This window comes from Lepeophtheirus salmonis, chromosome 8 (genome assembly GCF_016086655.4).
Source record: "Lepeophtheirus salmonis chromosome 8, UVic_Lsal_1.4, whole genome shotgun sequence".
In the NCBI taxonomy this organism is placed as follows: domain Eukaryota; kingdom Metazoa; phylum Arthropoda; class Copepoda; order Siphonostomatoida; family Caligidae; genus Lepeophtheirus; species Lepeophtheirus salmonis.
Window position 1 is genome coordinate 9,566,557 of NC_052138.2, and position 16,266 is coordinate 9,582,822.

Here is a 16,266-nt window from a genome sequence, read left to right on the forward strand (position 1 = left end):
GGAGGAACTTGCCTTGGGATGAAATTTCCTCCCGATGAACTTTCCTCGTAATGAAGTTGCCTCGGGATGAACTTGTCTCGGAGTAAAACGTGTAGGTGAGCTTTCTGTGCATACTTCATGCTTTGTTGGACCCATAGCTGTAATACTATTCGATGTTGCATTTGTGATTATAAATTGATTCCCTCTTCCCAAACCAATCTTTGACTTCACACACTAATATCTTGCAGAATACATAAGCGATTAACTCCATTTAACTCTTAAATTAGCAACAAATAATTGTCACTCAAACCTCAAAGAGCCATAGCTCAGGTATCACTAATAAGTGGTTATTCCTACAAAGGGTTGGATCACACCCCGTAGAACCTTGCTACAACATTTAATTGATAACTTAACCCGTGCACTAATCAGCCTCACTCTCCTAAATATCATAAGGAGAAAACGAGCATTCAAAATATTAAGTTTCATCCTTTAGGCCAGCAAATACTTTTTGTACTCCATCAATAAGCTTTTATGAAGCGTTATGAATGGGATTTAAGTAAAGTTTCTACAACATTTAGATAGTCTTAAAAATAAATTAATAAAGAGTGCAAAGAAATCTTAACTTTATCTCTAAACCTTTCGTTCTTCGAAAAGGGAATGAAAAATGATCTGAAATTATATTGTAGTTAGCCAATAATGAAAAAGCATTGTTCACTTATTTGCTTAGAACTACAGCTTAAAAAGTGGTGTGACATTTTACGAAGGTTGATGGTTCTTTTAGTTTGTTCATGTCCTATTCTCTCCAAGAGTGGGATGATGCTTAATAAATAACACTGGGTAATACTCATTTTGTACAAATGAATTCATGATACATTGTGATGAAGAATATTATAGAAAAATATTCAATGTATAATTTAAAAAATATGTATCTCCAAGGATTTTTCTTCCGTTTTGTATTTTTAAGCTTCCCATTTTGAAATATTAAAATTTGCTACTCACCATGAATGGATAACTTTATTGTTTCGATCCTAGTATCCCATTCTCAAGGAAGGAGTCACGTCTTATGAGGTCTAGTAGTTTTCCTTGTATGAGTTCTCCTTCCGTCATCCTCATGGAATTCGGAATCAGAATTCGAACATTTCTTGAGATTGGATGATCAAGTTAGAAGTATCATCCTTCGATTGCCTTTTACGAGGCATGACGTCATGAAATTGGCATTGAAATTGGGAAAAATATGGATATGATAAAAAATGGGATAACTACAAAATGGGACAAAATCCTTGAAGATGCATATTTTTTAAATAGATCTTCTTCTAAATAATACATTGAATATTTTTCTATAATAAGAGCTATGATATTCCACATCACTATCTAAAGGATCTCAAAAAGAGTGACGTTTCCCATCATTTTGCAGCCTAAAAATGGAAATATATCGAGTTTGGATTTCAGAACAAGATACAGAATAAATAAAAATACTTTTACATAAGTTTTATTAAACCTACTCTTAATTTGAGGATTGTTTTAAGGGTAAAAATGACTCTGAACGACTATAGTGCGGAATTACTATAATCCCACATATTTCAGAATTCAGATGACCGAGAGAAAAACTGAGATCAGTTTTGGATTCTGCTCTCATAGATAAATTTAATTATTGTCTTCAATTCGTTTGTACAAAATATCACCCCCCCCCCTAATTGTTCCCCTGTTTAATAGATAATTGTGCACAGTTTAACAACAGCTGATTTGAACAATATACAGATCACAAATAAGGAAAAGTAGAAAATCGACAACGGACAAAAAAATTATATTCATTTAAGAGGATTAAGGGATATACATGCATTTGAAAAAATATATTTTCTTTCCTTATACATATTAGATTATGGTTTTTTTAGATCCTATTGATATAATTTTTAAATGTGCTTTTTATAGAAGCCATCCCTTTCCAAATCTCAATTTCCCTAATGTGGCTCTTTCATCCAAGAGTTTACCCACCCCTGCTTTAGTAAAAGATACTAAGGGGAATGTTTTTAATCGATATTTTACAGTGGAACAAGAATTATGATCAATAAAAGTGTACTGCTTAGGCCTGTAATCAAGGCACGGTGTTCATAAACGTTTTCAGTATCTCGGATTTCTCTTTGAAAGATGATAGTGTTCATGTAATCCATTCTAAATATATTTCAAAATTGCGAAAGAAGGCCGTTTAAATACATATTTAGATATTGTAAGGATAATTAATATATATTATATATTTTTTGAGACGTCCTAACATCAAAGTCAATCAAATCCATATATAAACTGAGTGAAAGCTTGAATTTTTTTAGTAATAATGAACTCTTCCCCTCTTTGCATCCTATCCTTGATAGCAGTCCTTCTTTGTCTTGAACTGCAAACATGCAGATCCTGCGCATCATCAGATTGGGTTGAAGGTTCGAACAAGGAGTATTTAGATGCTCATCCCAAAAATCCCTTCCCATATCTCATTGTTGTGGAGTCAAAGGTAATATTACTTTGAGCACAAATTGTTCTTTTGAAGGACTTTTTCATTTCATGTATCTTTTTGTTTCCATAAATATATTGATTCTGATAATAAGTATTTCATTTTTTCAGCCAAAAAACAATCCGAATGTAAGATTTTTATTATATTTTCACAAAATATCAATGACCAAAACCTCATCTGTGTACAAATCCATATATATGTTATAAAATGTATGGGGGGAGTTAATATAAAAATAATCTAGAACAAAAATAAAAAAAAGGAGAAACGTCCATTTATGATGAATACACAAGAATGTAACTTTAGTTTGAAGTCTTCATTTGATCAATGCGAAAAGTTTGTTGATCTAATAAAATATAATGGACAAACTTCATTTTATCTTGCTTATATGTCGAACCCCCCTATATTTACTAATAAAAAAATATATACAATATTATTTCTATGTGTAGAAACGAATGTATATAAAGTTGATTTTTTGTACTTTTGAAGATCCACTGAAGTTGTTGACGCTCAGAGCTGTCACTACAAGTGTCTTCCAATTAACGGACTTCAGTCCACTTCTTTATGAGCCCATAGTACTGAAACATCATCATGCTCCCCCAAAAAATATTTATCAGCACACATTTGCTATGGATCTTGTACATTCAAATGAAATTCAAAGTGTTCAGATTTTAGTGGACTATTTGGTATGAAAAAGGCAAAAACTCTTTAATTAGTGAATATAGATATAATATTTTTGGTTATTTTTCATAAAATAATTATAATAGACATTTTTTAACTTATAAAATGTGCATAAATAGTTGGTTTTTTTTCTAAAATTGTCCAATGGAACAAAAAAGAGAAAAAAATTCGGAAATTTTAATGATCCGCGCAGCATCCTTTTATTTTCATTTTAAGGAAATTTTCTTATTTTATTCTCTCGTTTTTCTCCAAAAGGTAGCATTAGAAAAAAAAGAAAGAAAAATGTTTATTATAATTAATTAATGCATAATAGCGACTAATACTGGATTTTAATCTGAACTGACTAAATAAATAAGTTTTGTATCTTTTCAAAAACTAGATGTGCTACCTAAAGATAACATCGTAGGAAAAGGAAATTTTGAAAAGGCTTTTGTCTTACCACAGAACAACTTTTCCGAAATAGGCGTAATCTAAATACAAAAAAAGTTTAAAAACAAACCACCCTAATATCCAACCTGAAATCTGTAGACTATATCGCATCCCATTTCTCACCCAAATTAGAATTCCAAATGCTTAAGTATATTTTCCTTTCATGGTATTTGAAAAATATCACATTTTCTTTCAACAGTAACACCGAACTGGTCAAATTGATTTATCAGATGTATCGGACTGTTTGTGCTATTTAAATACAAGTACACCAGTGCCCCAGTGAATACATATATTTACTTTAAATAGTTTGTAATTTAGTACATTATAAAAGTAAGATTATAAATCCCTAGTTTGTACTATGAATTAGTCAATTACTGGCGTTTAACCGTAATAGGGTATACCAGAGGAGAGATCTAGGAAACAAACAAAAAAGAAGTATCGGTGGTAGTGTTGGATTGGACCTAGGACTGATTTCTTCATCAGTCCCCCCCTCCTTTCAACTTTTTTATTTTTTATCGGTCCATATTTTTATTCTATCAATCAATGGTCCTATGTACCGATACGTCAGTCCTACGGTCCTAGCTATCTTTTTATTTCCCTACACCTTTAGGTAGGCTTGAATAAATTCTAACCACATCCCTTCTACTTTAAACTTGGGTTACCTTGTCTCTTAATAAAACCTCCAACCCTAATCACGGATCCATGATTATATAAATTTGCTATGTGACAAAATAAAATAAAAAACACGGGGTTTTTGGGCCCAATAAATTTTAATATATGTGTAGGAACATTTCAGTCAAACTGCAATAAGAGTTTTAATTGTTTTATTTATATTTAGGCATGTTAAAGGATTCCAAAAGAATTAGCTTTCAATTCAATAAGAAAAGCTATTTGAAATTTTTTTCTGATTTCATTTATGTCAATATTTTCTACATTTATTAAAACAGCAAGGACAATATGACCTTTTCGACATTAATTACTACTTCACTTTCTCAGTTTCTTTAATTCTAAAAAGGGATTTTGTAACATGGAAAATCACGTTTAAGTATATGAAAAACCAGATAACATATCTATTACTTGAGTATTAGTTATAAACTCCCTTTTCTCCTTCGGAGAACGAAATGAGCGTCCCATACAATTTCTTTAACATACCTACAAATATTATGTAAAAATTTTTTTATGGAACTCTTTGAATGATAGTACCATTTGGTATAACAATATATTATTAGCCTATACTCATATAAACACAAGCTATATATTGTCACGCCACCTTGTGGTTAATATATTTTTTTAGTTTGACCATGCCCAATTGTAGGTTTGATACTTTTACTTAATATAGTTAGCTTGGTTTGGGTATTTGTCGAAAAAATGACTTTTTGCGGCAAAAAATGAGAATACTAGTATCCAACGAATCCTGTACCAGGGATAATTGCTCTATATTGTCACGCCACCTTGTGGTTAAAATAGTTTGTCCATGCAAGTTACGTTTTACTTTTAAAAGAGTTTGACCTTTTTTTTGTCTAAAAAAAATGAGGTTGAATATCATCTTCAAAAAATGAATGCAAAGTTTGGAAATTGACCTTTTTTTTTTGCGGGGGGGGCAGGTTGAATATCAAAAAAGCTGAATTATTTTTTTTAAACATTTATTTTTTTTTTAAAACTACACATGAATAAGTAAGAAGTATATTAATTATTATCTAATATTGACCGTGTGTACATTTCTCTTTAGGTTACGAGTAAACAAGTAAATTTTCCATTGTTGTTTTATTAAATATGATTCAAAATGAATATATAAATCTTTGGTTCTCGATTTATTTTTGTTTTCTAAACATTTATTATGAAACAAAAATCACAAGAAGTTACTTTTGTCTTTGGCTATTTGTATGAAAAAATCTGAAGCTAAAGCTTTTTAACTATTTAGTTATAATAACAATTAATCCATATTTTTAATTATGTATATATTTTTTTCATCAGGCTATCGGCAAACAGGTAATTTTTCCACTTATTCATTTGTTAATTGTTTTCCCTTATGCACTTGATTCTTCTCGACTGAATCAATTTTTTATTAAATTAAACTCAAAAAATTCCTAATAAACAGTAGGTTATTATTTATTTATAAATAAGAGAAATAGATTAGATTATTGAGAACCCTTGAATTAGTTAGTAGATTTAATACTTTTTATTTTATTTATATATAATTCATTATTAATAACAAATGGGTTTATTTTTCAGGAAACAAACAACAAGGTATCTTGGCAACATTTTTATTCGTTAATTATTTTTTGTTATACATTAAATATTTATTTTGTAACAAATGAAAAATTGCCAAAATAATCATTTTAATTTAAAGACCCCAAATGATATAAATCGCCTTTTATTCCTTTTCTAGCAAACATAAATACTATTTTTAGTAAATGATACAAATACGAGAAATAGTATATAGTTTGCTAAAAAGTAATAAATATTGAATATATATGTGGTCTTTAAATTAGGTAAAATGATTTATTTTTACAATTTATCATTAGGCTTACAAAATAAATTTAATATTCTATCAAGTTTATTAACTAATATTTAATATATTAATCAAGAATATTGATGTTTTTAATTTATGTGTAATTAAGAAACTTATTTTTCATCCACACTCAATAGCTAACTTTCCGTTTATGGCTTCATTTGAATTCTTTTATATTTTTGTTTCTTATCAAGCAGTTGGCTTATAATTATCTTTTTGAATGGTTTACTTTTTTCGGGAAAACAGAGTCGTATATCAAATATACATTATTAATTAAATTATGAACATTCATTACTTCAAATTATGAGTTAATATGAAACTTATTGTTTATTTGCATCATTATATAATAATTAATTTTCAGTTTATGACATAATCTATTAGTAAATCTTTTTATATTGTTATTTTTTATGAAACAATTTCTCGGAACTCTTCTGTTTGAATAGTTCATTGTTTAATCTGTTTAATAGTTTTATCTTGAAGCAAAGGCTTTTTAACTATAAAGTTACACCCACAAATTAATCCATAATATTGATAATGTATATATTTTTTTTTTTCAGCCTATCAGTAATCAGGTAATTTTTTCATTTATTAATTTGTTAATTATTTTCTTTTATACAGTAATAAATTTTCTGCACTCGACTTTAATCAATTTTGAAATTATTTAAACATTTTTTTATTAAATTAAATTAATCTTTTTGCCTTCAATTATAATATTTATAAATAATATCCCTCAATCAATTAGTATTCATAAAACTTTTTATTGTTTTTTGAACAAATCAAAGATTATTTAAGGACATGTTGCTCATTAATTTTTCAGGTTACAAATAAACAGTTGATTTGTTCCTTAATTATTTTATACTATTATTATTTCTTGTATAATTCAACATAAAATACTGTATATGGAATATAGTTTTTAAATTAGGTGAAATGATTATTTTGGCAGTTTATCATTTTAGCAATTGCTTACTAATGAAATAATACCATTATAAGAAGGAAAGGGGGAAGGTGTTCATTTATAAAAATGAGGAAATTTAATTTTAGCTCAATTTATTAATGATCTTGATAGTATTTTGGAGAAGAAAAAAAAATTATAATCAGTCTCCAAAAATATGAAACTTGGGCCATGATTTTATTCAACTTTCAATATACAGTGATAAAAATTCCAAAAATCCGTAGATATTTATAAAAAATTAAATATTCATGAAAGGAAATTTCCAAATTAAATTGAAAATATTAAATTTTTGGAAAAAATTTCAAAAATTTAATTTTTTATTTATTAAATTTTTTGAAAAAAAATCTAATATTAAATTTTTGCTCTGCTGAATAATTTCCCCGAATTAAGAAAAAAATGTAGTAAAAAGCCTAAATTCCGTAATTGGAGGAGCAACAGCCACTCCAGTCCACCCCTTGTGGATGTCCTTGAAATAGCATCGAACAAAAGTTGATACTTCATGATAGTTGCAACCTTGTATGACATTACTTTAATTATGCGTGAATTACTTTGTCTAAGAAATCATTTAACACATTTATGAACTTTTTTCGGTTAGATATCCTCAATCTTCTGATCATACCAAAATTTCCAAATCTAAAGACATATCATATGTCTTTATAACCCTTCAGTTATTTTTACAATTCCCTTTAAGTCAATTGAAAGGATGGTTTGAAAATATGGATATATTTTTAAAAAAAATTAAAAATTGTTTTCTATGTAGTGAAGATAAATTCCTTCAATTTATGTATTAATGTATTGGATCACCTTTGTGGATGTGGCTAATCTTAGGAAATATCCTTATAAATACACTTTTAATAATACACTATTAAATATATTTATGTAGATAAAATCGACGTTGCACATATTTGGAATAAAATGATCAAATATTAAGTTAAGGTCCATAATTACGGCAATAGGTTAAAAAAAACACAAAATTATTTTCAAATTCATATGAACTGATTCAATTTATCAAATCAGGACTAAAATATTGGCAATACAATAGATAAACTTTTTTGCAATGCTATAGTGTTGGCAAATGCGATTTTTTTTCAAACAATTATAATCCAAAATAGAATTTATGTATTAAAAAGACTATAGTTACATTATGAATTATATAGAAGTGAGGGGTCATATCCCCAATGCCCCTAAAAGGGGTGTGGATCCTGTAATTAGTACAAATTACTTTTTGATTCACGGAATTCATAAAATTAATCATCGACAGTAAATAGGTCGAAAAAAACAAAAAGAAAATTACAGTAAAATTTGATTAAATGAGCTTTTCGGGAAAGGGTTAATTTTTTGACCGTAAATTAAAAATTACTTTTTCTAGAATGCATAAAATATGCTCATGCATCCGAAAATTATAGCTTAAATTGAATTTGACTTGAACCCCCTTCCAAGCCTATTAATTATCATTATTGATAAATATTCCATTCTTCTAATTACGATTAAATAAGAATATTATTATATATTTTTCATCATACAGTAATTAACTTTCTGTTTATGACATAATTCAATCTTCTTTTTTTTTTAACAATTTGTTTAATGTTTTTTGTTTTAATAGTTAATTTTTTCAAGAAATATAACAAACTTTATGTATTTTTGTTAGTACAAATTCCTTGGTTTAAGATATAAGAATAATAAAGTATTTTAATAAATATTTGACTCATGAATAATCATTAATTCATTTTTTTCCAGGCTTCCAATAAACAAGTAATTTTACTTTATTTTCATTAATATTTTATTCAATTACCCAATTATCAACTTCCCTCATTATAAAATTAGCATACTTTCAAATGGTTTTCTTTTTAAAATTATTACAGAAAATAAGTAAAAAGTATTTTAATTTGACTATCGGTGAACTATAAAAAAAAAAATAAGAGAAACAAGTTTCATTTTTGTTGAAAAATGAGTATTTTTAAACATTTTTTTTTTAACAAAATATTTTTTGGTTAAATAAATATCTAAACAAGAATATTAATTTAATTTCATACTTAATATTAATTATATTCATTTTCTCTCCAGGTTACGGATAAATTGGTAAATTTCCCATAAATTACTCAATTTTTGAAATGTGCAGTTAATAACAGTTATGTTGTTTATTTTTTAACTTGCATATATTTTATCTAACAAAGGTCATAAATTTCTATATTTTCTCCAGTTATCTATTAATTAATAACTGAAATACATTTTTATATGTTTAGGCAACAAACAAATTTCAATTTATTAATAAGATAATTATTTATCAATTCTTTATTTTTCATATATAAAGTTTTTAATTCACAAAAGTCAATCTTGTCTTTGGTTTTCCACATATTTATAGTTAACATAAATCTAACTCACTCTTTTTTTTTTTTTTTTTTTTTTTGGAAATGCAAGTTCATTAGTCTTTTTAAAAACAATCAAAGGCTTGTTGATTAAAAATTTATTCTATAACAACTGTATTAATTATTACATATTAATTATGAATATATTTTTCATCAGGTTACGAGCAAACAGGTGAATTTAAAATTTATCCCTTACATATTATTTTCCCATACTTTAGAATTAACTTTGTGTTTCCAATTTAATTCAATAAATAATTCGTTTTTAACTTTTTTAATGGAAAAAATCTCACAAAAACTACAAATTGGTATAAGTAATATTTTTCATTACATATAATATAATTATTCTTGATTTTGTAAGAAAACCAAATCAATTTCTTTTTGAAAATGTAATCATGTACTTACTAAATACTTTCTGAATATAACATTATGTTAGTAATTTTATTAATTATATGTATACATTTTTCTTCAGGCTACCGATAAACAAGTAATTTTTTAATTTATTCATTATTTAGTAATTTACCTTCCGTGCTTGATTTAATTTATTTTCATTTTTGTTTTACATTCACTTTTTATCAAACATTACTCAAAAAGTAAATTTTGACTTAAGTTATCATGCAGAAAAATTGTTCGTCATTGACCAAAAATATTTCTTCATAAAGTCATTTTTACTTTTAGCTTTTTAATATTATAACACGTTAATTTGATTTAAATAGATAATCTATATAATATTCCTATGGCCTCAGAACTCAGATATGGATTCAATTACAGTTCCAAAATTTCATCTATAAGCTGTCAATAATACAACATACCAAATTTCTTTTTTAATCCGTTTCCTTTTGAAAATTTATCATACATTTAAAAGAACTCAATCTTTCCTTTGATTATCTACTTATAATAATAAATATCAGAAATATTTTTGATTTCATAGAAAAACTTAGTAATTTAATCGTGTTAATATTTTGATCATGCATCAAATTACTCTAACAATTAATATTTAATATTAACAATATATATTTTCTTCTTCAGGTTACGAGTAAACAGGTAATTTTCTATTATTTCTTTTCTAAGATATGAGGTCGATCTTTAGTGGAGTAACAGATGAGGTAGAACTATGAACTACTCATTGTCCTATGGAGCCTTCCCATTTGCGGGTATCGTTTGTCGATGAGTCTTTAGGTCACTTTTTAACGGAGTATTCAGCAAAGAGGCAAAGTAGAACAATGAAATTATAATAAATAAAGTCCACGAAAAACGACACAGACAATGAACAAAGATCCATAGGACAATAAGTCATAGTTCATATTGGCCTATTATTCAATATGAAGTTATAAATTTTGGGTTATCGACTTTTGTTAATCAATTTTCAAATTTGCTATGAAGCAAAACTCATAAGCAACCGTTTATAATCTGTTTATCTATAGAATATATATGCTTTCTAAATAAAGCCCTGTCTTACTTAAGAATACATTCTAATATGTATAGGTACATGAAAATACTTAGGAAGTAATTATTTGAAAGGATAGTACATTACTTCTTATAATGCTTTTTGCTCTGTTTCATAACTCGATAAATTTAGATTGTTTGCTTGATTTTTTTCCGAAACAATTTCAATGTTACTTCCAGTTCTGTTATATTTTGGACCTTGGACTCCTACACACTCTTCTGTTCATTCGTTCATCCATTCATGTCTTAAAATTTTCCATTCATTTGATCATTATTTTTAAAAAGAAAACGAGGACCACGTCATTAATTTTTCTACAAATTTAATTGCCAACAAAAAAAAAAAATAATTTTTCTTCCCAAGATGTTCATCTTGAGATACCACAGATAACATAACTTTATCAATTTACGTCGTGACGCAAAGATTTCTTTTTTTTTGCAGAATCAATCATGCTCATTCAGTTAGTTATAGAGTAATTCATGACATTTAGCGACCATAGCAGACAAAAGTATTATTGGACCAGTTAATTTTGGACAAAATTGGCCATGGTAGTAATAATTTCGCCTCTTGGTTTTAGCTTTGACCCTTGGGATAAAAGATGTCTTCGGAAAACAATAAAAAGGAGCGAAAATAAATGTCATGCAAGGATGCTTTTCGTTCAGGTGATCAAAAATGAACGGAAAACTTAAACGGTGTACATTTTTGACTCAATCTCCAAACATTGATCATTTATATGCCATGAACAAGCGGTTCCCTCTTCCTACATAATTTGAAAATAATCTTCCAGCTATTTTGGAATCATAAAGGCCATGTGGATCCGTACTCTGTCCTGCATGAATGACCTTTTAGTATAATGAGATAAAAATCCTTTTTGTTAATGGACTCTGGAATCTGGATAAATTATAAATTGGAACAATTACGTCTTCAAAATATTATCTTGATAGTTGATATTTGACTAGCCTCATAATCTTCAATATTTTAAGATCATACTATGTCAGTCTTTGAAATTCCATCGCCAAGGTATAGGGGATATACACTCTCATCTATCCATATTATTTTCTTTCAGTCCTCCAACATCTATTTTAGTCCTTTCCTGAAAAAAAAAAAATTAGAAGGATGCATTTGGTTTTTTAGGTAAGGTTTAGAGTCTTACATCTCCTTCGAGTTTGTTTTTTTTGCACCATAATTTTGACAAAAATTTTACCACAGTTATGTGACACATAGGACGAGAGAAAATATTTCGTTAAATGTCTTTCTTAAGTAAAACTTGTTGAAATGAATATATTCTATATTTTCATTTAGACGTCTCGTGGTCTAAGAGAGATATCCAGCAATGTATCTCCATATTCAAAATGTTACTTTTCATTGGATAGCCCAAACCTTATCATGCAATACAACCATACAAGCACTCAAACTAGCCACATATGTATATCCCAAAAGCTTTAATATAGAACTCCAGTTGCATTGCACCGGAGCTGTTGTATTCGAGTCTGGATGTAGTCATTTTTGTATGAAATCGGACTTGGACTCGTCACTATGTGGACTCAGACTTGACCTGAACTCATAAATGCAGTCACTCGCCGTTTGAGCCCAGAGTTGTTTTAGAATAGCTTGAATATAAAGCAGATATTTTTGAGAAATTTCAGTACTTTTCACATAAATCTTAAGTTCAAGGTTCAATTAAACTATTCAAAAGAAATAATTATCCATGTACTACATGTCTTCTTTTTACTCTTTGTCCGAACAGGCCAGAGTCTAATTAATGAAATATCCTTGTGGTTCTGTAACTCGGTTCCAATTTAAATTTAATATCATATATATTAGGCTAAGTAAAAAGTTCTGGGATTTTTTGCTCGATGTCTTTAGTGAGCGATATCTCACGATTAATTCATTGCATATAACAAAGCTTACAGTATGCTTAAAAAAGTTCATTTACAGTTTTGTGGTTGGTAAAGGCAGTTGTGTGTTACAGCGTTTCTGAATGGAAGTAAAAAATAAAGCTATATCCATTCTTCAGTATCACTAAGATCAAGGTTCATAGAAATACAAGGTTATACCGTAACGCGTGTACGGCCATTGTTTTATGTATCAAAATTATAAAATACAACACATTTGTTATCTTTTTAAATATGTATAACAGAAAGGGTTTCGATTTTTGAGGAACACCATCTCCTTTATTCTTTTGAATATTTTTATCTTGAAATATTTGTTTACATAAATAGGACTTGTCAACAAAATCCTACATTCTCAAAATTCTTTATAATTCTATATTTAATTATAGTAGTTAATTACGAACCAGAAATTAGTTTTTTTGTATCAAATCTGATTTATGAGAATTTTCAAATTGAACTTTTTGAATATTTATACCCTTTTATATAGGTTTAAGTAAACTTTCATATAAGAAAAAAATTTGCAATCCACATTTTAAATTAGTTTATTTATTTTTATATTGATTTTAAATGTGTCCTTATATTTATATGATCCAATTCTGAGAAATGCAATTTAAAGGTTAAAAACTATGCATTTTTGAAGGTTTTTCATTGAAAAAGAATAACGTCTTGTTTTTTTTCCATTCTTTTTACACCGATTTTGTTTATTTGAGGCGAAAATAGTTAAAATTTCATTCACAAAGAGTATTTTGTTCGAAAAGGTCCAGTCAATGAGTTCAAATACTATTTGAAGGATCACAAGCCCTAATCACACAACCTGTTGTGCTGAAAACATCATTTTATTGGGAAATTTCTGTTGGTAAACTCATATGAACATTGTACAATTATAATGCTATTATAAATATTTGTCATAGTGGTAATTTTATATCAACATCACGTGGTATTTTAAGCAATTCTTTTATTTTTGGTTAATATTTGAAATCTCAAAGATTGTGTATGAGCAAAAAATTATCGATTGACTGAATGTATACAATTCAAAATAAAAATAAATATATGTTATAGAGTTTTAAAAAGTAAACTTTAAAAAAAGCTATTAAACTAATCATTTAAACTATTTAATTTACCCTTCAAAAATAAAGTGTCAACTTTAGATCGTGTTTCTACAAGATTATGTATTTTGTTTCATTCAAGTAATATGAAATATTATATCCTCTATTGATCTTTGAATAATAATGTAATCAATTCTTAACAATGACTATGTATTTACATGTTAGTAACCCAACAGAAAGTGATAGAAAACTTCATACAGACTGTTGCGATTGCTCATAACCCCAATATATGAGTTTAGAAGGATAAAAAGAATGTAATTTTAAGTAATTACATTTAATTGAGGTGGGAGTTAGTAAAATCTCATGTATCTAAGCACAGAGTTGAATGGATTTAGAATTCGAATAAGTTTTATTCAAATAATATTAAATATTCCCCCATTAATGCAGCATAGATAAATGGAATTAATTTATTGGAATAAACAAGATTCTTATATTTCGTGGCGATATAAAACCAATTGGAAACATAAGTCAGACTGTATTGATTTATTATATATCCATTTATGACCTTAAAAGGCTCAAAATAATGTAATTTTTAGTAACTGGGTACATCTAATTCCCATGAAGTAATAATTATGGCTCATGATTGAGCTGGGGGTCAGAAGAGTCACATTGATTTACTCAAGGACTTTGTTTGGAACAGAAATAATATGTATCCATGATTTGGAGTTGCAAATTTTAAAATAGCAGCAAATTCGGGGCTGGGATCTTTAAATATTATAAATCCAATCTCAAGATGCTATTTGAGTCATACTGTGGAAATTAAATTTAAATTCTCAGTCCATCAAATAATAAATTAACAATTTCATTAAAACTGCATTATTTATTCTGAGTTATAGCTTGGAATAATATTTTTTGATCCTGGCTCTGAATCTAACCATTTATATATAGGTGACACGAAATCCATTAGACTCCGTTTGCAAATAGAGTTGACTCTACCGACTTTATGAATGAATCACATTAGTATCAAAAAATCAATCGAGAACTAATATTAGATATTAATTAAGTATTTGAATGAAACTTACTAGATCTTGTAAAAACTCGACTGAAGTTGATTTTTTATTTTTGAAGGACAAATTAATAAGTTTTAATACTTCATTTAATAACTTTTTGAACATTTACGTTAGAAACCCCTTTAAGATATAGTTACTTTGATTTTGAATTCTCTACATTCAATCAACCCATCATTTTTTTGATCAAAAACATGTTTTTTTGGATTTTATATATGATGGAAAATTTGCTTAAATACCACGTGGTGTTGATCTACTAAGTTACAACTATTATACCATTATAGCACAAAGTTCATATGAGTTACCAAAAGGAAGTTCTGATCAAAAAATATATTTTTTACCTTCATGTTCCGTGATTGGACCTTCTGCTCCTTCAGATAGTATTCAAACTCATTGGTTCAGCTCAATAGCAATACTAGTTTGTGCTGATTTTTATTGAAGAAACCAACTCTAAGAGGTTAATTTATAAAAATTTCATTGTTTAGCTATTAATATTTGGATTTACTTTATTCCTTTTTTATAGAATAAAATAATTAAATCGGAATATAAAAAATCTAGCTCTAAACCTCGAGATATTTTTACTGTAATAAATTAAAATTAAATTAATATTGCTGCAATTTACATATTCGCAATCAGAGCCTCAAATATTTTTAGAATTGAATATACAATATGGTAATTTTTTTTGGTTGCCTTGTGTAATGAATACAATTTTCTAGAGGCAGCCTGCAAACAAAAGATTTATTATTTTTCATTATGTAGTTATTAACGTTTTATAGAATGGAACTAATCAATCTTCAAATTCATTAATGTCATTTTAGTACAAAACACTTTTAAATATTTTAATTTAAATTTTATTTTCTATTATAAATTTAGGTTTTTGTTTCGAGAAAAATCGCAAGTTCTTTAATCTGGTTAATAATTTTAACGTGTATTGAAAGATTATTCCATGAATCAGTTTAATATTTTAATCTTTTATGAATGGCTTTTGAATTAAATATTTATATTTATACTTATATTTTTTTAGGATGTAGACAAACCGGTAAATTTTCCATTTTTCATTAAATAATTAATTAAACTATTTAACAACATTTTTCCCCGCGTGCTAAAACAGACATTTACTTTTTGTTATTAAAGCCATTGAACGTGAAATACCCATTAAAATCTCCAACATACATAGGGCTAGCCTTTAGAACCATTCTAAAAATATCAAGCTTTTAAGAGTATAATTATGATTTAGATAAAAGTTCCGAAATCAAATGAAATTAAGTCGATTAAATGACTACCTATTTGGGCTGTAGGATGTTTTCCCCAAGAATTTCCGACATGGAAAGTTTCGCCCTCATATACAGTATGTCCAAAAATTGATGGTGGTTTTTAAAAATATCATGAAATACCTATACAAGT

General features: G+C 27.4%; 1 protein-coding gene across 1 annotated transcript in view; it reads left to right on the forward strand.

Annotated features, from left to right (window-relative positions):
• The first annotated feature begins 2,247 nt into the window (after positions 1-2,247).
• Positions 2,248-16,266, forward strand: part of LOC139906178 (uncharacterized) — a 15,778-nt gene continuing 1,759 nt past the window's right edge. Inside the window, exons 1-10 of the mRNA XM_071890530.1 lie at positions 2,248-2,479; positions 2,590-2,607; positions 5,561-5,575; positions 6,656-6,670; positions 8,788-8,802; positions 9,115-9,129; positions 9,574-9,588; positions 9,886-9,900; positions 10,443-10,457; positions 15,887-15,901. Coding sequence (XP_071746631.1) covers positions 2,309-2,479; positions 2,590-2,607; positions 5,561-5,575; positions 6,656-6,670; positions 8,788-8,802; positions 9,115-9,129; positions 9,574-9,588; positions 9,886-9,900; positions 10,443-10,457; positions 15,887-15,901 — 309 coding nt within the window. The 5' untranslated portion in view covers positions 2,248-2,308. The remainder of the gene's footprint in view (positions 2,480-2,589; positions 2,608-5,560; positions 5,576-6,655; positions 6,671-8,787; positions 8,803-9,114; positions 9,130-9,573; positions 9,589-9,885; positions 9,901-10,442; positions 10,458-15,886; positions 15,902-16,266) is intronic.